Genomic DNA, 23,117 nt, shown 5'->3' on the forward strand with positions numbered 1-23,117 from the left:
ATTTGTGCCATATCTGGAGAGATGCACAATGCCAATACCCTCAATGGAACATGCATGATTGTTTCCAAGGTATACATGGCAATGCTTGCCTGCATCAAAAGTAGAGAAACACTCCTTGATAGGAGTCACATGAAATGAAGCACCGGAATCAACTATCCAAGTCTGGGATAATGCATCATTGACAGTCAACAAAGCATCAATAAGATCACTCTTGGTGATCTGCATGTCCTGTGAATGCACATTAAGAGAGGCATCAAGGTCATAAGCATCATCATCTGACAAAGTGGCACACAAGATATCCTCTACATCTGACAGCTCCTCAATCACAACACTAGAAGCCACATTGGCCTTCTCTTTGTCCTTTGAGCTGTCATGTGCATCTGTCTTGACTTCTTTCTTCTCTTTCTTTTTGTCTCCGCCATTCTTTTTCCGTTCTAACTCGGCTTTGTAGTACCTGCAATCGGGTTTTTTGTGACCTTTCGTGCCACACTGATAGCAAGTCACATCACCCTTGCCTTTGCTGGCATTTCCCCTTTCCTTACTCTTACTCTTACTCCTTTGTGCATAGACATTCTTCTTCTCTGTCCTGCCTCTAACCATGTTGACAGAGCTGCCTCCCTCTCCACGTGCTTTCCTCCTGATTTCCTCATTCAAGATAGAACCCCTAACACCATCAAAGGTCAAATTGGGGTTATTCGATAATGAAACCACTAATGTTTCCCATGAATCAGGTAAGGTCATAAGCGAGAAGATAGCTTTCAGCTTATCATCAAAAGGAGGCAAACCTGTATCTTGTAACTGCGACAAAGTACCTGTAAACAACGACAAGTGCTCTGCAGCGCTCTTGGACTCATCTAGTTGCATGCCAACAAGTTTTCGCATCAAATGCGCTTGGTTAACAGGCATTGTATTCTCATACATCGCCTTTAACTTCTCTCACACATTAAAAGCATTTGTGAGACCTTTCAAATCAATGACTGTCTCATCGGTCATGGCCATTTTGATGTATGTAACTGCCTTCCTGTTTAGGCTAACCCATGCTTCATCCGACATATCCTGTGGCTTTAGCTGTTCAAGTGCCCCTTCACAATCCTTAAGAAATAGGAGTCCCTGGATCCGGTCTTTCCAAGGTCGAAACCTGTTCCATCGAACCTCCTAATCTCGAAGAGATTCTTCATCCGAAGAAGATGAGGCCATAGATGCACGAATAAGAGGGCTAATACGCTGAATTTTTGGGCAAAATGCACCAAAACCGGAGTATAACCTCATAAAAGTGTGCACTACAGCTCCAAATGGTCACAGGAGCAATTTGGGGCAAAATGGGTCAATTTAGGCACAAAAAACAATTTCTGAAATTTCTGCGCAGGAAATTTGAGCAAGTGAATTTGTGCTCAAAAACAACAATTTTAGTTGTTTTTAGCCTCACAGGATATACATAAGGCTAATGCACAGCCTTTAGAAGCATGTATGAGCAAAAGCCCCAATTTGTAGCATCAAATTGCAGAAAATTGAGCTACAAATGGTTATACATAGCCAAAACTTGTCAAATGTGCATAAATTGCATCAATTTGCACTTTCCTCAATGTAGATGCATAAAAAATACACTTGCAAAAACCTGCGTAAATCTGAAATTTGCTGAAAATACCTGTTTTGGGACCTGTTTTTCAGCAATTTCTTTGTTTTCGGATAGCGGGGACCTAGTAAGGATGTTCCCTCACCTTAATACATGATTTACAAAACCTGTATTTTCCTGTCATAACCTGTAATTTGCTGATTTTGACCTAATCTCAGCCTGTTTTAGGTCAATTTGACTAGCCGGGAGCCCTTTAGTGTCCGGGAACGAGTCCTTTGGCAATAAAATCGCAAAACCTCACGTGAAAGTTGACTTGCTTGGCTGAAAATCAGCGTTTGCAGGTTTGGAAGCAAACCCTAAATTTGCTCTGATACTAGTTGATGAGTGTGTAGCAATGTGTGCAAGTGATAGAGCACGAGGAGATGTTCAAGACTTGAGCCTTGGAGAGGAGGCGTTGGTGTGCAGAGATGGGGGCGTGAGGTCGAAGTAGGAGAGAGAGAGAGAGGCTGCACGATTCTTGTAAGGGGAATAAGTTGAGAGTGAATTGGCCTCTCATTCCCTTTATTAAAGTATAGGACCATTTTTAAGTCAGTGATTGAGTTCAATGTGAATTGGCCAAAGGTTAGTAACCTTTAAAAACTATACACAAAAGGGGTCATTTGGGCTGGCCATTTGGACCTTTAACCCAACAGAATTCTCTATGGCTTTATGCCCTGTAAGACAGAGCGATGAAGAGAGGAGCGCGTCGGATGCGAGATGTATGAAGGGTAGGAGTGGCCTTTGGGTTACAGCCTACATATGCCCCAACTCAAAGGAGGGGTAATGATGGAGCTAGCACATCAAATGTACATACGGATTCAGTGCAATAGAAGTGGACACTGCTCTACAAATGCTAAAGGTATTATGCTCACTTCTATCGTAGATGAAATGACAAAAGTCTGAAGGTCTCATTAAGTCATTTGTATGTATGTTTCATGACTTTTCTTGCAGATACATGTGATGATAAAAGGGTGCTAATCACACTTAATCATCTATGGCATGTATATCTCGTATGCAATCGAGGATGTTTTAAGAGGGGGGTATGTCACGAGGCTGTGACTGTAACAAACTTGGACACTCCAAGTCAAGATTCTACCGCGACGCAGCTGGGATTCACTTCAAAACAGTTCACAATTCACAGTTGATTCGACACGGCCCGGCGTAGTTCCGTGCCTAGAGATATTGGCCCCAAAGATTGGCGTCCCTTTTGCTATTTCTTTTTGTATTGATCTGTGTTCAAAGTACAAGAGAGTGGGAGGGTTCTCACTCTCAGACTCTGTGTGCAGATGCTCTGCTAAGTGAGGCCCTGTCCACTTATTTATTGGTACAAGGGATGCCCAGAAGCAGAGCCCCAAAAGCAGTAAGTGAAAAGCTTCTCAAAATAAAGCAATAATCCCCAAAAGCATTGCTAAAATCAACCAGCGAATTTTAGCCAGTGTAAAAGCAGGGAATTCCGTACGCCATGCCACGTCAGCAGCTCCGCGAATTGCGCCGCAAAATACAGAATTTCCGTACAGCAGTCCATACAACCTGCCATGTCAGCCTATTGACGCTTTTTATGGAAACCGCTGCCACATAGCAGTGTGCTTGTCTGGGTCTACTGCCACGTCACTAGTTTGTGACAGTGGCAACCGGTAACCTTATTTGTTGGTTTCTTTCCTTTGATTTTTCTTTATTTTTTGGGATCCTCTTTTTGAAGTCACAAATGGTCGGATATTGTGTGGCTAGTGTGAAAGAGCGGACAACCGAGAGTTTCACTCGTAGTCGGGAAGGGCAGGTCGCCACGAGATAGTCGGGCCACTCGGCATTGAAATCAGAGTAGTAAAAGGGTGTCTAGGCTCAGTTCAAAGTCGTTTAGGCCCCTTGAGACACTTATAAGTTGGTGGGTACTAGGAAATTAACTCAAAAGAGGCATAAGAGACACATGGCAGCTCCAGATAGAATCGCTAGTCTCATCCTAGCTGGGGCGCCCAAAAATGAGGGGCTGATTTTTGTGAATTAAGTGACTACAGTGTGTGTGTGTGTGTGTGTGTGTGAGTGAGTAGTGGGTGGAGGTGATCACAGCTTTAATGGAAAGCTTGCCTTCTCCCTTGCTCTATGTAGCGGGATGATTTGCTCTCCTCGTCGGATAGATCTTAAGGGTCTTTTGGGATAGTTTCCTACGACGTTAAAATACTCTTCTTCTTCTCTTTCCCTTTTGCACATATGGTAATGCCCCACTAGTTGGGCTTCTCAGATGACCATGTACAGTTCTGGAGTTCTATGTGCGTTTGCCAAGGAAAGAGCCTTCTGTACAGGAACCGGATTAGCTAATTGCTAATCCCCCACAGGTACACACGGTTCCATCGCGAAGGATTGCGAAGATGGAGAGTTTTCTCGCGTGAAACCTCGTCTGTTGCAAAGGGGAACTGTCCCATTGCGTGCGGGAGCACCTGAGACACACATAGCATGTTCGCTCCGCCCAAAACGATCCAGAACAGAAAATTACAGCCTGCTGTGTTTTTTTGCAGGTTTAGGGTTTTGAACTTAAACTGCAAGACATCGCCGGGGGAGCCCTTGGAAAGCCTTGGTATGCTTAAATAGGGATTTGGGCACCTGTCAATGATAAAACAAGGAATTACAGCACACTGAAATTGACTTGCAGCCATAGTAACAGGGAATGGCTGTTTTCAAGTCTCCGTTCCCCGTTCCCATTCCAAGTTCCCGTTCCGAATCCCCGTCCGTGTTTCAAACGTGAGTACCCGTAACAGGGAATGGCATTTTGTTCTGCGTTTCCGTTCTCCGTTCCCGTTCCGGTTTCCCGTTCCTGGTAACTATGCTTGCAGCTCACTGGAAAGCTTTCAAATCTCAAGGGAAAGTGTCCTTGATGTGTACTTTTGACCTACAGAGGTTTTTGCGCCGTTATGCTAGCAAAATTGGGTCAAAAACCAGGCTTGGACAGCTTGGTGGGAGTTAGGTGAAAGTGTTCGGATCGTCTATCTGCAATAAGAATAAAGAAATACCGAAAGGGGCATCAGTCTTTGGGGCCTACAGGGTGTCGCTGTCTGCTTGGGAGCTCTCTAGCTACCAAGCCATGTTTTTGTTTTGAAGTGTTGAATTCCAGTCACATGCTTATTGGTGAAGTTCCTTTGTGTCGTAAAGTTAACATTGTAAAGATCGGGTGAAAGCTTAAGTCTATTGCCCTACAGGCCGGTTTCAACAACCTGACACCAAATCTATCGCATGATCATCATGCCTCTTTGGCGGCAACATAGATGGTAATGAATCAGAAAAACAACCACTACACTCTCGCAAAAATGCTTATCTTTCTTTCTCTAACAGAGATAAATTTGACTGACAATTATCTGAAACATCACGTGTAAAAAGCAAGTACGTAGAAAGATGATTTTTAATTACGAAAGTGATAGCCGAAGCTGATACAATAGGGACAGACTCTCCTTTTAGGTTTACATCTAGGATGTGAGTTTTGCCCCTATGCTGCAGGGTGACCTTTTGGTTGAAGACATCTAGCACTCCATGTACACGGAAGGTGCATGGGATTCCCAACAAAGCATCACACCCTTCCAATGGCATGATAATCTTATTCTCCTGTTTGGACAAGCAGTGAAGTCGAGTTCACATATTGTCAAGTTTGGAATTTTTTTACTTCTTTGGTTTTTTGCAGCCTCTTCTTCGTAGGTTTGTAGTAGTATCCATTTTTCGATTTCGTATTGAGCTTACTTTAGGACCTAAGAATTTGTTCCTTTAGAAGTTGTTGTGTGAAGTTTGATTCTAGGATTAAGTTTTTAAGATGTCTTATCCTTTTTTGTTTAAAGTTGAGTATTTGTTTTAAGTTTTAGCCAAGTAAGCTGCATCAACTTATTTTGCGCATGCCTTTTCTAAAAACATTCCTAAGTTAATAATGTTTTGTTTTATCTAGTATTGTTTCGTAGCAAATAAAGTGATTTAGGTTTTTCTTTTTTCTTTTCTTGTATCCCTTGCTTTTAAAGTTTTATGAGTGCTTATTCCCTCTTATAATTCGTGAGTTCAGACTATTCTGAACTTATGAAGGTATATGATATAAAACTCTTTTGTGTCCACATACGGCTGAATTTGCAAACGTTGCTTTCCAATGATGGGAGTTACACACTCTGAATGGCCAGGACATGCCAAACCTGCCTTAGCTGTGCACCCATCTTTAGCTTTAATGCCCAACTTGATAGAAAATTCTGGTGAGATAAAGTTGCCTTTGCATCTGGATCAAAGAAAATAAGCGTTGTTTGATCCCTGACTTTACCTGACGCTCTGCATAGCTCACTGGCATCAGAATTTGGCCTATTGCCCATCATATGGTTTGGGCTTCTTCCCTTTCTTGTCCTCTTAGTCAGCTAGCCTCTTCTTATTTGGACAATCCGCAACAAAGTTACTAGGCTGCTTGCAAATAAAGCATTTACCCTCGGCCATTAAAGCCTTCTTTCCCTCGAAAGACTTGCACACAAAATGCTTCTTTTGTTTCTTGGCTTGTCCTCCATATGTCTCGGTTGAGTCTCTAGGTTTTTCTGCTTTTCTTGACTCCTGGGAAGCTTTAGGAATCGCTTTTGCAAAGGGCTTCTTTGCTGAATGTTTCTTTGACTGACTCCCCTTTCACGTTGCCTTGGAATCCATTGTCTTCTCCTTTCAACAAGGCATGATGAGTGTTGGCAACCTCCATTAGCTGAGTGAGGGTGACCACACTGTTCTTTGTGCAATAATTTCTAAGCCCACAACAATACTTCTCTATCTGCTCTGTCAATGGCACAAATTTGTAGGAAGTTACTGAAAGCAGCTTTTTACAAAACTTCCGATTATACTCCTCGAAGTTTTTGTAAGTAGCTACATTAAGTTGGTACCAAATTCCAATCTGTCGTGACATCAACTTCAAACTCATTTGATACCCATGTAGATGCAAACATGTGTTTGAAGTAAACCCATGTGGTGGGTGCCTGTCCTTGCATCAATAGTCCTCGCATCAATAATGTGGTCCACCATGAATGCGCATTTCCTTTTAAGAAAGTGGCAGCTTTGTGGACCTTCGAAGCCTTGGTGAAATTCCCCCTTGCATAAGCAATATCAAACTGCTGGAGGAAAGCCTTCGCCTGGTCTTCAAAACCACTGTTATTGTCAAACTTCACAAGTGCACCACCTTCTTTGTATGGTTTCGGCTTGTTAAGCTCTATCAAATTAAAATTACAGCAAGCTATAATTTTCTGTTTTGGGCTCCGTTTTGTGTGCCGAACACACCTGTAGGTAGCCCTTGAGTTCCTGCACCTGTAGGGCTACTTGCTCTTTGATTTATAAGTGATTTTTCGCGGTAAATGTCTCAAATTCAACTTGTACCTGCTAGGGATTAGCAATTAGCTAATCCGGTACTTGTGCAAGAGGGCTCTTGCCTCGACAATCGAGCATAATTTCCCCACAATTGTATATACAGATGAAAGGCCCTTGAGCTGGGCATCATGATTTTGTATTCAAAAGGGGAGAGAGGTGCACGAGAGCAGAATCATCATGCTACATAAGATAGAGGAGAAGGCAAGCTTTCCATTAAAGCTGTGAACTTGCACACACTACTCTCTCTCTCTCTCTCTCTCTCTCACACTCACACACACACACACACACACACACACACACACACATTGTAGCTTCACAATGAGTTGAAAATCAGCCCCAAGTAGACCCAAATTGATTTGGGTGCCCCCTTCTTGCTGAGGTGTCTTGCAGACGGCTCCAAAGCTGCCAAGTGTCCACTTTGCCCATTTGGTTTTAATTCCTAGTACCCGCCAACTTATGAAGTCTTGTGGAGGGGCCTAAATGGCTGTAACTGAGCCTAGCCACCCTTTTACTAGTCAGATTTTAGAGTCGAACGCCCCAACCATCTCGTGGCTGCTTGGCCTTCATTTCTGCGGGTGAAACTCTCGGCCATCGGCATGTTTCACACTGGCCATGCAATGTCTGGGCATTTGTGATTTAAAAAAGAGGGTCCCAAAAATTAAATAAAAATCAAGGAAAGGAAACCAACAAATAAGGTTAGTGTTTGTCACAGTCTCGTGACACACCATACTTAAACTTAAGTTGAAAACAGAAAACTGAAGATGAATTGGACATAAGAGAGTTGAGAGACTGAATGTTTGATTATTGTACAATAGGTTCCTTATACAGGAAATGAATAGACACAATGAAAAGACATGTCAATAGACAAAGAGTTGTATCCCTTGACCAATAGCTGCATCCTACCGCTGTAGGGACATGGCTATTCGGTGTAGAGAGACAACCATTTGATGAAAACACATAGCCATTCGTCTTGAGGTGTAATCATTGAGCGAAGAGATGCACGCTTTCGAAAGTTAGCGGTCTCCAGACTTGGTCCATCTTCATGTTTGCATAGGAATTAAGCAAGGAAGGTAACACATAGATAAACTATACATCACAATCGTGACAATATGCATGCATATGTGCATGGATGTGTGTGTGCATTTGTGCTTTTTGTACATATATGTGTGAATACATGTGTTTATCTGAGCATTGGGGTGCACATGTTTTTGTGCATGCATGTGTGTGCGTATATGTGCATTCGTTGAGTATTTGAGTGCCATTGTGTGCATAATTGCGTGTATCATTGTTTTCACTTGTGTATTTGTGAGTGTTTGTGTGCCATTATGTGCATGGAGATGTGTGTGTGTGTGTGTGTGTGTGTGTGTGTTGAGCCATCAAGAGGCAGTAACTCCCACCTGATGCATGTCGAGGTTTCAACATTTTTTGAATCATTCTTTGCATTCCATCTTTATTGGTCATATAGGCCAACAAAAACAAATTGCAACAACATTTTTTGAATCATTCTTTGCATTCCATCTTTATTGGTCATATAGGCCAACAAAAACAAATTGCAACAGTAAGAAAGCTAGACATATCTGCCAGTCAAAATCCACAACACTCGTATTCTTGTCCAAGAAAAACATAGTTCTTTTGTCCAAAACCTTTGAGTTTAGAGCGCTCCTAATCAAATGATATATATTTATGTATGACATTATATTTGTATGTATTTTTGTGTGTGCATGCCATCATTACATGGGTTTTACAGAAATGTTAAATATGTGTATGATAGTATGCACGTTCATGCGTGTGTTGAGCGGCAATGGCTGCTGAATGGGGTGAGGCAGGCATAGACTGTTTGGACCTACATCATCTAAATTACCTTGCAGTATTGAAAGCATTCTTGTTAAAAATTAGGCTTAAAAGCTTAACTGTTGATTTGAAAGAGGTAATCGTTTGCCAATCGTACAAATTTGGAAGAGATTTTGGTTTTGGTTGCCACCTGAAATGCTTACAATTTCTTACTTGTTTGCTCAAGTTAATTGGGCATGTATTTTTGTATGGTGCAGTAGCTGTTACCCAAGTGTTTCGATCACCGAGGGCATTGTTGGTACAACACTTTTTCTCCAAAGAGGACTTGATAGATGCACTTCTTGCATCATGCTTCGTCCCTGGGTAATCTATTTTTCATTCAAGTTTTGGCATGGTCTCCTTACATTGTTGGTAATTTTGTGCCGCCTTTCATGCTTTAGATATCAGTGCTTATGTTGTCAACTTACAATTTTGTGCTGCCTTTCATGCTTTAGATATCAGTGCTTATGTTGTCAACTTTGTTTAATTGCCTTATTGATCGCTTGTATAATCACCAGAGGCCAGATTTGTTGCTCTAAACATGTAGGCACATATCAACTCAAGTGTTCTTGCACATATCGACTCAAATGTTCCTTCTGAAATTAGGTTTCGTGTTAGATAAATGGAAGAGGCAAGAGTTCTTAGACTGATTTCATTTGTATCAAAAAATTGTGCAAAGTGGGGTCCATTGACTCTTACATGACTTCAATCATTTAGTCATGCAGATTGACTATAGAGAAGGAATTTCGATACGGGGGAGTCATTAGCTAAGCCAAGTAACTAATTTGCAAGCAGGGGCTGCCCAACTCTGTTATTACGTAATATGAACTCTGAAATTGGCTTTTATACTACAAATCAGAGCTCGTATTCCTTGAAGTACTGAAGTCATTGGCCTCTTCAGCTTCCTATCCTCCGTGTACACATGTTGATCCCTGTACCGATCCATAGGCAGTAGACACTGACCCCAAGTATTGACGCACTAGACAAACACAAATCTAGCACTTGCACAAAGACGACTTAGTCAGTGCACATTCACATCGTATCAATCACATAGAAATTGATTCCAGATCTAAGATCATGATTCTTGGCAACGTATTTAGCAATCGAATCTAGATCCATCCCGGTTCTCACAGATGTCGGATTAGCCAATTCTTATTGTGATCATGTCTATAGATTCTCAAGACCGAAATGTTGCGGTCATTTTGTCTTTCAAACCTGCACTCAAACACAATCACATGAGTGAGCACAAAAATCAAATTCATTTTCAGGAATTCCCATTTCGAAGTACTTCTTAAAGTCATCTAGCAGAATAATGTTAGCCCATCAGTATCCCTGAGATCCAAAGGAAAATCATTGCCTTCATTCCATCCAGGTAATCTGTGACAAAGGAGCAGAGTGACTCGCCTCTTGTGCAGTCCCGTTTGCACTAGATTCAACCCGGCTGATCCACGGGATCTCTCGGAATAGTCGAAGGTAAACCAAAAATCTCAAGGTAAAGTTCCAAATCTGAGGAGTATTTGCTAGGTCCTCCTCCTCCATCTACTTCGCATCCAATGCCGGATAGTTCTTCACTAAGAACCGCCGTTCACTTTACCTTTCGCTTTCCTTTCCTTGCGAGCCAGTATTTGTTCCGAAACGAGTATCTCCTCGCTCTCTTCCACTTCAGGTTGCTCCTCAGGCTCCTTGTCGACTGAAACCTCACTCTTGAAAGGTTTCAAGAGACTCACATGAAAAGCATTTTGAATCTCCCAAGTTTCTGGCAACTTCAGTCTGAAGGATACATCACTTATCTTCTCTTGAATTTGGAAAAGAGCCGTAGTACCACATTTTTAGCTTTGGAAAAAGCCGCTCCTTTCCCTTTCGTTTCGCAAGGCGTGCCTTCTCAAAACGTAAGAGCACCCAATCATCTTCCTTCAACTTCAAGTCGTGTCCATGTTCTTCTCCTGCCTTCTTGTGTTGTGCTTGAGACTTCTCTAGAGCCTCACGAACCTTGGCAAAGGCAGTGTCCAATCTCTCGTATATTGATCCGCTTTAAAAAAATTTCTTATCTTGGGTCTCAGGAATTCTCTGATCTATCAGCTGATTCCCTTTTCCTTTCTTTCCTTGTGTCCTGGGACCAATGGGTGGCTTCACTAGCTTCCCCTGTCCATTGACACGTCAGTCTCAATCATTGGAACCTTGAGACGCACTATCACATGATCCCCTTCTTTCACAATCTTGTGATGAAGTTTGAACTTACATCTGGTTCGTTTAGTTCGTTGGAACGTTCGGATGTGCTACCATATGATTTTCCAGAATCCTGCGATGAGCTATCATCCAGTTCCCCTTATTTATTCTTTTCACTGGCAAACTTCCCTATTGAGGTGGATACTATTTTGTCCGTAAGATAAGTCAATGAGCCGGCACACTTTCCAAAGCGTTGCTTAATATGTCCCATAAGTCTTTGAATAGAGTTAGACTTCTGGTTCAGACAATAGTCAACCTCTCAATCTGGTTTCTTTGGTAAATAAGTATCCCAAAACCTATTAGCCATCCAATGTATCTTTCTTAGTCATTCTCAAGTGATGCCAAGCTGTGATGACATCTTTATATTCATCTGATATCCAAGTTGGCGTGAAAATTATCTTGAATTTTAACCACGTCGCAGGTGCTTCTCTGCCGAACAATAGAGTAGACCACCATGTCTGTGTAGTTCCTTTCAAGGAAGATGCTGCCCTTCGCACCTTAGAGTGTTCTATGAACCGTTCCCCAGAGAAGGCGACGTTAAACTGTTGTACAAACTCAAGGGCTCGATGGGTGTCCTGGTAGCTTGAAAACGTCTCAATCTTGACTGCCTGACTCCCTTCCTTGAACTTCTTGGTTTTCTTGTTGATCTGGTCACTGTCAAACGAGGACGCGGTCTGCTCCTCTAAACTACTAGATGGCCTTCCATGCCTTCTAGACTTTTTCAAAAATAAATCTTCTTCAAAAGAATCTCGTCTTTGATGCTTAGAAATTGAGGAACCTTAGTACCCTTGAATACTTCAATTGGCGCCTTCCCCGTGTGTTGTTGTAGGCAAACTCCACCAAGGGAAAATATTTTTCCCATTAAGTCTTCTAATCCGAAATATAAATCCAAAACCATTGATTGGCTATCTGAAATTGTCCGTCTGTCTGCGGGTGGAACAAGGACGAGAACTACAACTGCGTGCCAAATGTTCTCCCAGATTGCCCTCCAAAACAAACTAGTAAACCGGGGATCTCTGTCTGAAACAATGGACTCATGCATGCCATATATTCGAAAAATCTGTGTAATAGTTTCGCCAAATGATCGGGCTTAACTGTCTTCTTTACCGGAATGAAGTGGGCCTGTTTATTGAATCTATCGATAACTGTCCAAATGCCATCATACCCACTTTGAGTCTTGGGAAGATAAAAAAATAAAATCCATGGCTTCTTGAGGGACCGGAGGGTATGGGTAAAGGTCGTAAAAATCCTGGTGCCTTATGCTTGTCAAACTTGACCTTTTGGCATACTAAGCAACTGCCAACCAACTCGTCCACATCCTTTTTAAGCCTCGGCGAGTAAAAGTAACGGTCAACACCCTTCAAGGTGGTATCTATGCAGCGGTGGGAGAAAAAGGTGGACAATGGCACTCTGTCAAAACCTTTTTCTCAAAGGCTGTAGCCGTCCCGTATGTACTAGCCTAGAACTGTCTCTCCACTCTATATTCGGTAAAAGATATCTGCAAAATCAAGATCTGTGGCATACTAATCTACCATATCCTCGAAGCTTTGATGATGTATCTGGTAAATAGCTAGAATCAATGGCTTTCTAGACAATGCATCTACCACTAAATTCTTCTGTCCACGAACATGGACTATCTTGAAATGAAACTGTGACAAGATGTTAGCCCACCGATCTACTTTTCTGCGACAAGAAGTAGCATAAACTTTGGTGATCTGTGAAGACTATAAAGTCGGCTCCAAGAAGATAGTGTCGCCTTTGCATAAGAGCATGGATAACTGCCTCAAGCTCTTTCTCATAAATCTATGCAACCATTTCAGGAAGTAAAAACATCCTACTCTCATAAGCAATTACATGGCCTTCTTGCATCAAGACTGCTCCCAAATTGTGACCACAAGCATCACAACAAACTTTAAATGGATTTTGCAAGTCTGGTGAGGCCAACATTGGTCCCGTAGTCAACTTTTCCTTGAGAGTCTAAAAGGCTGCAATCTCTATCAGTCCCCAATTAAAAGGAACTCCTTTCTAAGTCAGCATATGCAAAGGAGAAGCTATCTTGGAGCACAAGCCCAGATAAGCTTCGAACCTCATGAACATTCTTCAAATCGGGCCAATCATGAATAGTCGCAACTTTGGCTGGATCCATCTTTATCCCTTCTGCTGAGACAATGTGTCCCAAGAAGTGTATCTCAGGCAAGAAAAATGTGCTCTTTTTGGCGTTGATAACCAATTTATGTTTCCGCAATGCTTGGAAGACTTGCAATAGGTGGTGTCGTGTTCTGCTTCATTCTTGGAGAAGACAATGATGTTGTCAAAGAGAGTGCCCACAAATGATCGGTACTCTCTAAAAATTATGTCCACTATACGGTTGAATGTAGCCGGTGCATTTGTAAGGCCAAATGGCATTACCAACTATTTGTACACACCAAAAGTCGTCCTGAAATTTGTCTTGTAGACGTGTCTAGGAGCGATTCGGATTTGATGATAACCACTCTTTAGATCAATTCGGCAAGTAGAAACCTGAAGTGTGTCAAGTATATTATTGATCTGTTCTAGTTCATTATTTCTTCATTTTGGGCTTGGCTAACTCTGTAAGGTGGCCGGTTCGGTGGTGTACTACCAGGAATCAATCATGTGATCTTTTGTTTTTTTCCAGAAAAAGATCCTTCTATTAGTTAATGAAGCTGCCCATAAGGCTACAACGACCTCTACAAGAGAGGGCTACAACAAACATGACGGGGAGACTCTCCCAAAGAAAAAACAACATATGTACAATGAGGCTAAATCAAAAGATGGGAGGAGGGAAAAGCCACACAGGTGGACGGTAATGCCATCTGAGCACACCCTGGACCATGGTGAAGAAAGGCCCAGGGCGCCAGAGTTGAAGAAAAGCCTCTCTGCGCTCCCTCATGCGGTCGGAGCTGCCTTGGAGTCTCGAACTGTCCTCTGAGAGTATGGATCAACTCTAGCCAAAAATCCCGAATAGTCTCTGCTGGTACAGCGCGAGCCTCGAAGATGTAGAATCAGCGGGCCCGCCAGATGAACCAAAGTGTCAGGCCACAGAAGAGCTCCCAACACTCCTCTCTCACTGCACCACTCTTGTGGCGTAAGCTCTATAGCAGGCTGGAGTGTAGGACGACCCCCCTGCATCACTATCATCCTGCTGGTGGAGGATAGCTCAAACTGAAGCGTCGGGCCCGTGAGAGTGGACCAAGCAGTTGCCCCCCACGTGTATTGCCGAGCAGTGGAAAGAGCTGGCATCAGCTGAAGAACACGAAGCCAAACCTGCTGTGCCAGAGGAGAGTCCCAAAGACAGTGCCACTGACTCTCCACAAGATGGCCACAAGCTGCACATGCTGCCGAGAGACCACTATGTACCAACCAACTCCCAACTGTTGTAGCTCAATGTGCAACCAGCCACTGGAACAGCGTGACTCGCCTCGGCTTTGTGGAGTCCCACAACCTCTCCCAAAAAGCTGCCAAGAACTCAGCTGTGAGACCCTCCTCCTGCCAATGAGATACTGCAGCAGGACGAGTCTCTCTCTGCGCTGCCAGTATGTGACGTCCCAGTCGAACAGTGTACTGAAAGAATGGGACATCTGGATGATCTGCTGAGGAGAAGGGGTCCCTCCAAAACCACTCTCCAGGGTCCCACTGCACCCGTGCCAGTGGACAGTTCTTCCAAGCCCACAATCTCCAGTGGCCAGTCGCAAGAGCTGCTGGGTCAAGATCAATGACACAAGTCCTACCACAAATGCCCACCACTCGGATCCTCTGAAAACAGCACTCTGCCACCCGTGGGGCCTCTACCACAACTTGGTGTAAGCGTCCCCCACCCTGTAGCTCGAAGAACAGGGAGGGTACAGTCTCTGAGGAAGCCCGAACTGAGATGAGAACCTCCAGTCACGTGAAGGCCCCCATCCATCTGGGCGCTGTTGACTCTAGAGTTGTGAGCCACTCAGGAGGTAGTGCCTCTGAGATGTCTTGACACATGCTTTGCACCCCTCTCATGCCCTGTAGAGCTGGATGCCCTGAAGCTCCTCTGACGAGCCTGAAAACTGAAGCCAATCACCTAAAGTGCGTGCTGGACCCTGTGCCATGGGACCCTAGGAAACATGTTAGGTGTTTGGCAAATCTCGGGTCTCTAGAGTACTTGATCAATCCTTTCACACATATGTCAACCTGCATTTGACGTTTGTACTCCATTTTTGCAAACTTTTTTGCCAAGAATTTGTCCAAATCTTCATTTCTTTCTTCAGTTCCCATGCCGGATTTCAACTTTTCTCTGCCTACCCATTGAGAAGTGTTATCTTTGTGAGATTCTCTGTGATAACCCATGTATAATCTAGGGTTCTTTATGGCTTATGCCCTGTAAGATTGAGTGATGAAGATGGGAGCGCGTCCGATGCGCGTTGTACGAAGGGTGGGAGTCGCTAATAAGTCCGGGGTCAGGGCACGAAGATTCTTTCACAAAAAAACTGCATGTGCTGCAAAAAGGATCAGATCCTCCGTAGAAGAAGAATTTTTTTGAGCTCTGATACCACTGTAACAGGCTTGGACACTCCAAGCGTGAAATCAATAGCAACACACGAATAGAAACTTCAAAATCACCGAACTTTAATAGATAGATAGATAGAGAGAGAGAGAGAGAGAGAGAGAGAGAGAGAGAGAGAGAGAGAGAGAGAGAGAGAGAGAGAGAGAGAGAGAGAGAGAGAGAGAGAGAGTCGACACGGCCCAGTGGCGTTCCGTGCCCAGAGGTATTGGCCCCAAAGTCTGGTGCTCCTTTCGGTATTTCTTTATCATTAATCATTGCAAAGTACAACTCCCGAGTGACCTGCCTCTCAGACTTTGTGTCCAGATGCTCTGCAGAGTGAGGTCCTAGGGGCTCTTATAAACTTACAAGGCATGCCCCAAAATTAGAGTCCCAAAAGCGATAAACTCAAAAGCAAATTGTCCCAAAAGCATCTGGTGTCACGGGGACGTGGCAACTGTTAACTATGTCACGAGGACGTGGCAACTGCTAACTTTAGTTGTTGGTTTCTGTCGGACATTGTATGGCCAATGTGAACGATAGTTTCACCCGCAGATGGGTAGTGGTCGGCACTGGAATTCGTATGGTAAGAGGATGTCTAGGCTCAGAGCAAGATCATATAGGTCCCCCCGTCGCACTTAGCAAGTTGGTGAATACTAGGAAGTGAACTCAATAAAGGCCTAAAGTCAAGGTGTGATTGCCAACAGAAAGTATCCGACAGTTGGGCCACATTGCACTTTTGGATGCGGTCCCAATGAGGATAGATGGTTAGATGACCACAGGGAGCCCAATGGAATCATTTCCTAAAATTTAGGGAACTGCTATTTTGTGCCATGAAATGTGTTCGCGTCATTACCTCCGGTATGACTAGGGGAACATTTTACAACTCTGCAACAAAGTCAATTGGGCGACCAGTCGGGAGATTTTTAAGCGGCGAACCCAAAACGGGAAAATGCTTGTAAATGCGTCAAGTGGGACACTTTGGTGCACTTTCCTCCTGCAAGAAGAGTTGGCGCTGAATTTGATGCTGGGAGAGGCCTCATTTTCTCTCTATCACAGGTTAAGAGCTATGGAGTGCTTCCTTTTCCCCCTTATGTACAGTATGGTGCCAGGAGTGATGCCCTGCACGCTACGCACTGCTCTCTCTCTCCCCTACGAGCAGTATGTTATGCCCCACTAGTGGGCTTTTCATTTGACCAATGTACAGTTATGTGGGTTCATGCGCGATTGCCGAGGCAAGAGCCTCTTGCACAGGTACTGGATTAGCTAGCGGCTAATCCCCCGCAGGTACAGGTGAATTCGGAGAGGTTTCACGTCAGAAATCTCGTTCAATTCAAAGGGCAAGTAGCCCTACAGGTGCGGGAGCTCGAGGTCTTGCTACAGATGCGTCCGGCACGCGAAACGGAGCCCAAAAACAGGGAAGTACAGCCTGCTGTGTATTTTTGCAGGTTTAGGGTTTCGGCCCTAAACAGACCCTAATGCCCCTAGGAGGTTCGGGGACGCGAGGGGACCGCTGTACAGGTGAACTGGCGCATTTTCGGGGCAGAAAACAGAGAATTCAGCGTGCTGCAGATTCTCGCCAGGTTTTGCAAAGTATCCGTATGCGTCGGGAAAGTCACCTATTGCGTGGGGATACTGACTGTGAAGCGTCCTAGTATAGTTATGCTACCGAAATCGGGCTAGAACAGGTGTTTCTTAGCCTAGATTGTGCGGGGCAGCTCGTAGGAGATCACAGGTTTTATTCCCTCTATTAAAGAATAAAGAAATACCGAAAGGGGCTCCAATTTTGGGGCCTACAGGTTGTCGGCGTCTGCTCGGAGCATTCTAGCTTCCGAGCCGTGTGTGTACTTAGGTGTTAATTCCCCGTTACAGGTTACCTTCGCAAATACTGTGTGTGTGTCTAAAGTAAAGAATTTTGGGTGAAAGCCAACGCCTACCGCCCCACGGCCGGTTTCATCTGGTCTTAGAATCTGCCATAAAAAGCAGCCAGTGCAAATTGCGGAATTCTGTACAGCGTGCCATGTCATCAGCTGTCAGTGCATAATGTGGAAATCAGTATTGTTTGCCATGTTAGCTTGTCAGCGCAAATCCCGGGCTTGTCCGTATAGCCTGTTGCCGTGTCAGCTTTCCTCTGTCCTCGGTAGTACTGCCACGTCATCAATTTTGTGACAGATCTGCTGGCTTAGTGTTGCCTAAGTCGTGAACTGGTTTTCAGCAAACTGACTGAACCATTTATCGGCTAAGCCATCCAGAGTTGATGGGAAGAGCACTAGGTAGACGTCTTCTATGTTGAGGCCACGACCGCTGCAGAGGGAGACAAAGCTCCTAGCATGGTCGTTTGCATCCTCTGTGGAGAGTCCTCTGAAAGTCGGAAACTTTATGTTCACCTTAGCCAGGACGATTGTGAGCTCCTCCATGGCTACCTGGTCAGGAGACTGATGCTCAAGAGCTTGCTGTAACACAGTGGGCGCGAACTGTACTCGGGAAGGTGACCTGGGCGGTGAAGAACTGCTAGAGGAATGGAGGTAGTCGTGTGGGAAGGTAGGACTAACGAGGCTGGTGGACTTCTACTCAGCACAAAGGGTTGGCGCTTCCGATGTTAGTACTTCAAAGAACTCAGTAGTGGACTTTGTCGATCTTTGGACTGCCTCATATGTGTCATGCAGTAATCAGAAGCCCACCCAAGCTTTGGGCACGAAGACTTTTAACTTACTAAACACTGGTCGAGACTCTACTAGACTAGTGGGAGTGACTAGACCACTCAGCTAAACTAGGACGAGGGATTAGACTATGGACGAGTGACTAGACTAGGACTAGAGACTAGACTAGGACGAGAGACTAGGGATTAGACTATGGACTAGAGACTAGACTAGGACGAGTGACTAGAATAGGACGAGAGACTAGACCAGCTTGTCGAGGGGAAGCTGGACGAGACCAAGCTGGACCAGAGCAGTCGAGACTAGTAGACCAACACGGGTGAGAGCTTAACCCAGCTAGCTCCTCGAGCTGTAGGCTCAACGGAGTGAGACTTCAGTTGAGGTCCCACCGGACGTGCCAAAACTGAGAGCACCTCTAGCGAGAATAATGTGTCGTGCTCTAGAGCCTGCACAGCATGGGACTCGACTAACCTAAATGAACCTATACAAACTCTGGCTGGCAGCACACTGTGCTCCAAGCCCAGAACTCACGGGTCCAATGGGGGTGTCAAGGCTCAAGATGTGCAAGGATAGAGTGGTGTAGACTCAACACGACACTGGACTCGAGACTCATAAAACCAGCTAAAAACAGTGTAACCAGACTAAAGCAAATGTGAGCATATATACAACAAAAAAGGGCAGCCAACGGATAACTCAAATATCTCTGACTGTCCAGCTGCACCTATCTCCAAACTGTGGCAGGGAAGAACTTGCCACGGTGTCCTCTAAACCACCACTCTTGCCACGTGTCAAGTCCAGGCGCAAGTCCACCCAGTGTGAACCCACGACTAACTGTAACTGCCTTTCCCTGCCTTTCCCTGCCAAGTGACACTGTAGCCCAGCTACAAAGTTCTCTCTCCTTCTATGCCTTCTCCAGCCCTAAGCGACTCTCCACCTGAAGCGTCTTTGTAGATCTAGGAGATCACTGCAGCGGGGTTGCTATCAAAGGTTCCACATTCGGAGGTTGGTACTATCTGCCATTGGATACGAGAGGTTATGCACGTGTACCCGTGGCTTTCAGCCATATCCCCCATCTTCCACTGCCACTTCCGACAGGATCATGGTCTTGACTCTTCACAAGCATTGAAGGCCATGCCTTTCCTCCTCCCATTTTGTGATGTAGCCATTGTATTGTTCGATGCTACTGATTTTGGAACAGTCTCCCCTCATTGTAACATTGACCCTCGTGATAGAGGTGATGTAGCCGATTGGGAAGTTTATAAAGACTAATAGAAGGATCTTCTCTGCACCCTCAAAAAAAAACCCTTGTTGCAAAGGAGACTTTTCAGATAGTGCTTTGAGGTAATCAGCCCCAGTTTCTAATCTTGCTGTTTGCAATATAAGGAAGAGGCATCATGAGAGGGACTGCACTTTTGTGGACATTCATTCCTCTGTACAGAAAATTCCCTTTCTAAATAGAGGAACCCATCCTTGATTTTGTGTTCAGAACATTTGCCAACTCATGTTTATTGGCTAAAGAGAATTTCCTGGCTGCAGTTTGTTGCTCTTAAATTTTTTCAGTTTGATGGCATTTTAGCGGCGGGCAGACACCACTTGTGGAGGTTTGAAGTCTCTGTTTAGTGTGGCTGAGATGTTTTCCAGCTAATAGGCTCTCTGAAAGTAGTAGTTTCATCTCCTCTAGAACTCTGTAGCCCAATAAGTGAAGCTGAAGCATTTAGAGAAACTGTGTCGTATATACATTGAATCCATGAAAGGGAAGTGTGATGTTTACACAGCTGTTTGTGTAGATATTTAGCTCCTCGGCCGGTAACTCTATACAGGAATCGAATTTGTGTGGATGGAGGCCTGACATCATTTATGCCTCCCACGGCTGCTCAAAGCACAGTAAACAAAGCAACCTTGAAGCTTTATCATGTCATAAGAATGCCAGTTCTGCCAAACGTCATGAACCTAACTTTGTGCTGTGCATAGGTTTGTGTCTGTGCATTTCCAGCTGCTCAGCTAGGCTTCAAGAACATTGGAATCAGTCCAGATTGTAATCCCAGACAAAACAGAGCATCACCTCGACAGGTAATGGCTTCATTGTTGAGACTTTTTTGGGTCTTCAAGGATTTCAAAACTGATTTGAGTTGTTTATATTTGATTTGATTGCATCAGCTTTTGAATTGGGCATTGGAGCCTGCAGCTGATGACATATTAGAAAATTTGTTCGATCTTGGCTACCAAGATGCTTTGGTATGGGTCAGTCAGTACGAAGCCAGAATGGCAGTTCTATGAAGAATTCCCAACATACTTCTGTACATCATTTTTTAGGGTCAAATTTGAACTTCGTACCCTTGTAAAGCAGATAATAATGAAGGTAACCCAGATTTTTGGCACTGATGTTACAGATTGTCTTTGTGCCTTCAAGGCGTGAATGATCCCAATTCCCACGTTTTTCCTCCCCTCGTGTCATTGGGCATACGTATTCTTTTGTAAGTGAAGGCAAGAAAGTATTCGTCTAGAGGCTGGTAGATAGTGTAGATAGTGCAAATGCCTGATTTGTAGGTTGGCATGAGAGGTTGAGGCACATTTCATCTGCCACTGCCTTGCTTGTTATGGGTGAGAGAAGGTTTCCGTTGCACATCACACGATGCATTTGGACCATTTTCTAGAGTCTTGGAGCACGATCACATTCTAGAAATTTGCGAAGTGAGGGATACATAGGCTTGTACAGTCAAGGCTCCCAGATATTGTAGTGGACAGAACTACTCAAATGTTGTTGGACACAAGTGAGACGACCTCCGTCTTGATCTATACTTGCAAGAAATTTGCAGAGGGATACATGTAGGACACAATCACGACTCCTAGAGCATTGTAGAAGACAAAGCCAATCCAAAGACTCCAAGTGAGACCCTAAGGGGATCTACTCTTTGTAGGAAAAGACATGCCACTTGCGAGCTGAGTGTTTTTGAACCTAATTACAATTAGTCTATGGTAATTATGACCACCCTTTTCATACGCTTATAAAAGTTGTATTGACAAAAATCATTATGTACTTATTTTATGTACAAGGTTTTGTATGGTTCTTTGAAAACACACTGGCTAAATCTTTCATGTAGTAAAACTTTTTTTAATGTTTTCTTGGCATTAGTATGTCATTATATCTTAATGGGGTTCTCCTTAACCCTAACAATATAAGAGAGAGCAAAAAACAAGTAGTACTCTTTATGTAACCAAGGAGTATTGATTTCATAATCATCGATGGGAATAATTGTCCATGGTAACATTTGAGTACAAATAAAGATAAAGGTGAGATGTTTTATGTGAAAAAGGTCAAGGTCTTGTGATATCAAAGATTAATTTTCAGTTGAAATCAAGTGAGCATTACAAATATCGTGCTAGCAAGGTTTGAGTGTGATGTATTCATTGGACTATCTATATACCTCAATGGAGGGGTGTGTTATGGATAGACTTTACAAAGAGAATACATGTTCCTTTCGTTCCAATACATCTTTATCTCTTCTCCTTCGCCTTTCCCCTTCCCATGTCAAGTGAGATTTATTTCCCTCCCCTCAAATTCATAGTTTCAAAAGGTGAAATTATTGGGGGCCTACTCTTGATCTATATGCTTATAAACTTTTTGACTAACCTCCCTCTCTTACACTTTTGTGGTACAATAAGATTTTTATGGTTGATCCTCCAAGGTGGGACCATTGTCCCGTCATCGCTTGCAAAGAAGGATCTTGGATATTATCTTTCTAAGTTTTAGGTCATCTTCATCTATTGCTCATTTTTGTCTCAAACAATTAAAGCACATGGTACTGACGTATGTAAATTTTGGTCTTGTAGGTCTTTTTAGCCTTATGCAAACTATTAATGTTATGGTGGACTAGGAAGAGTAGCATTCATGGTGTACGTATATGTGTAATCAAAGAGAGATCAAGACATTGTAGACATTTGAATTAAGCCTATTGTATAGGCTCTTATAGAGGGTGATATGATGGGTATATCATAGAGAAAAAAAACACCATATAATTGATTTTCCTAGATAGAAAGCTCCAAATGAAACTTTGCGTACATAGTATTGCATTGTGAGAATGTTACCTCTCATACTTACATTACAAAAGGTTCATGCTGAATGTGAGTGTGTATGCTTCATAAGGCGAATTAATGTATTGGGGTTCGGTCAAGATAGTCTTGTCCACAAGGTGAGAACTTTTTCTTGTGAACCCAAATTGAAACTTTTTTGCGAGTGACTATTTATTTGAAATTCAGCCTAATTGCTGAGATCAATAGAAAGTAAATCCAGCTCAATTTGGAATACTTAAGGGCTTGTTGGGAAGCTCGCATAAATAAAAGCTATTGAAGTTTACATGACCACACACGGCTCTAATCAATGCGAATTATTCCAAGAAGGATAGTGGCTCGAGACTTTACCAAGAATATGCCCCATGCTTGGGTATATTAAAGGGAGAAATGATTCGGGGAGAAGGAATTTAATGCTAATAGCTAGAATCAACTCTCTCTCTCTCTCAAATCCTTTACTAATGTCTTGAGAACACATCCCCCAAGATAAACTAGAAATTGTCGATGAAATGAGGAGGGCAATCCGAACAAGACTACAAATGCCAAGCTGAAAATAAGACTAAAGTAAGACGATGCCGAGTTACTAGTTGATTCAGGCCCTTTTGTGCCCCACAATTGTATTTAGCTGAGCACCCAAATATATTCTTCCAAAACCCACAACCTATGAACATCCAACTGTTGAGACAAGGGCGGCCCTTGCTTGGAACAAAAGATTGGCTGCACACTTCTCATCATCCACCAAACGGGTGCAAATTCATAGCTCGAAAGTAGCCTATTGAAGAAGAATCATGAGGCCTTTTGAGGTTGCAAGATGTCAATCTGAAAGCACCCTCAAAGCATGCTCTTA

At 43.6% G+C, this 23,117-nt stretch overlaps 1 protein-coding gene across 2 annotated transcripts in view; it reads left to right on the forward strand.

The window, feature by feature from the left end:
• The window catches only part of LOC147438489 (Acyl transferase/acyl hydrolase/lysophospholipase superfamily protein), a 53,211-nt gene extending 32,568 nt beyond the window's left edge, over window positions 1-20,643 (forward strand). The window contains exons 4-7 of one of the 2 annotated variants that reach the window (XM_086484585.1): window positions 9,007-9,112; window positions 19,978-20,086; window positions 20,174-20,272; window positions 20,360-20,643. In XM_086484585.1, coding sequence (XP_086340711.1) covers window positions 9,007-9,112; window positions 19,978-20,086; window positions 20,174-20,272; window positions 20,360-20,479 — 434 coding nt within the window. In that variant the 3' untranslated portion in view covers window positions 20,480-20,643. The remainder of the gene's footprint in view (window positions 1-9,006; window positions 9,113-19,977; window positions 20,087-20,173; window positions 20,273-20,359) is intronic. The other variant, XM_086484586.1, reaches the window with a different exon arrangement.
• The last annotated feature ends 2,474 nt before the right edge of the window (window positions 20,644-23,117 follow it).

The sequence above is a fragment of the Adiantum capillus-veneris genome, chromosome 16 (assembly GCF_014529385.1).
Source record: "Adiantum capillus-veneris isolate H3 chromosome 16, ASM1452938v2, whole genome shotgun sequence".
Taxonomy (NCBI): Eukaryota; Viridiplantae; Streptophyta; class Polypodiopsida; order Polypodiales; family Pteridaceae; genus Adiantum; species Adiantum capillus-veneris.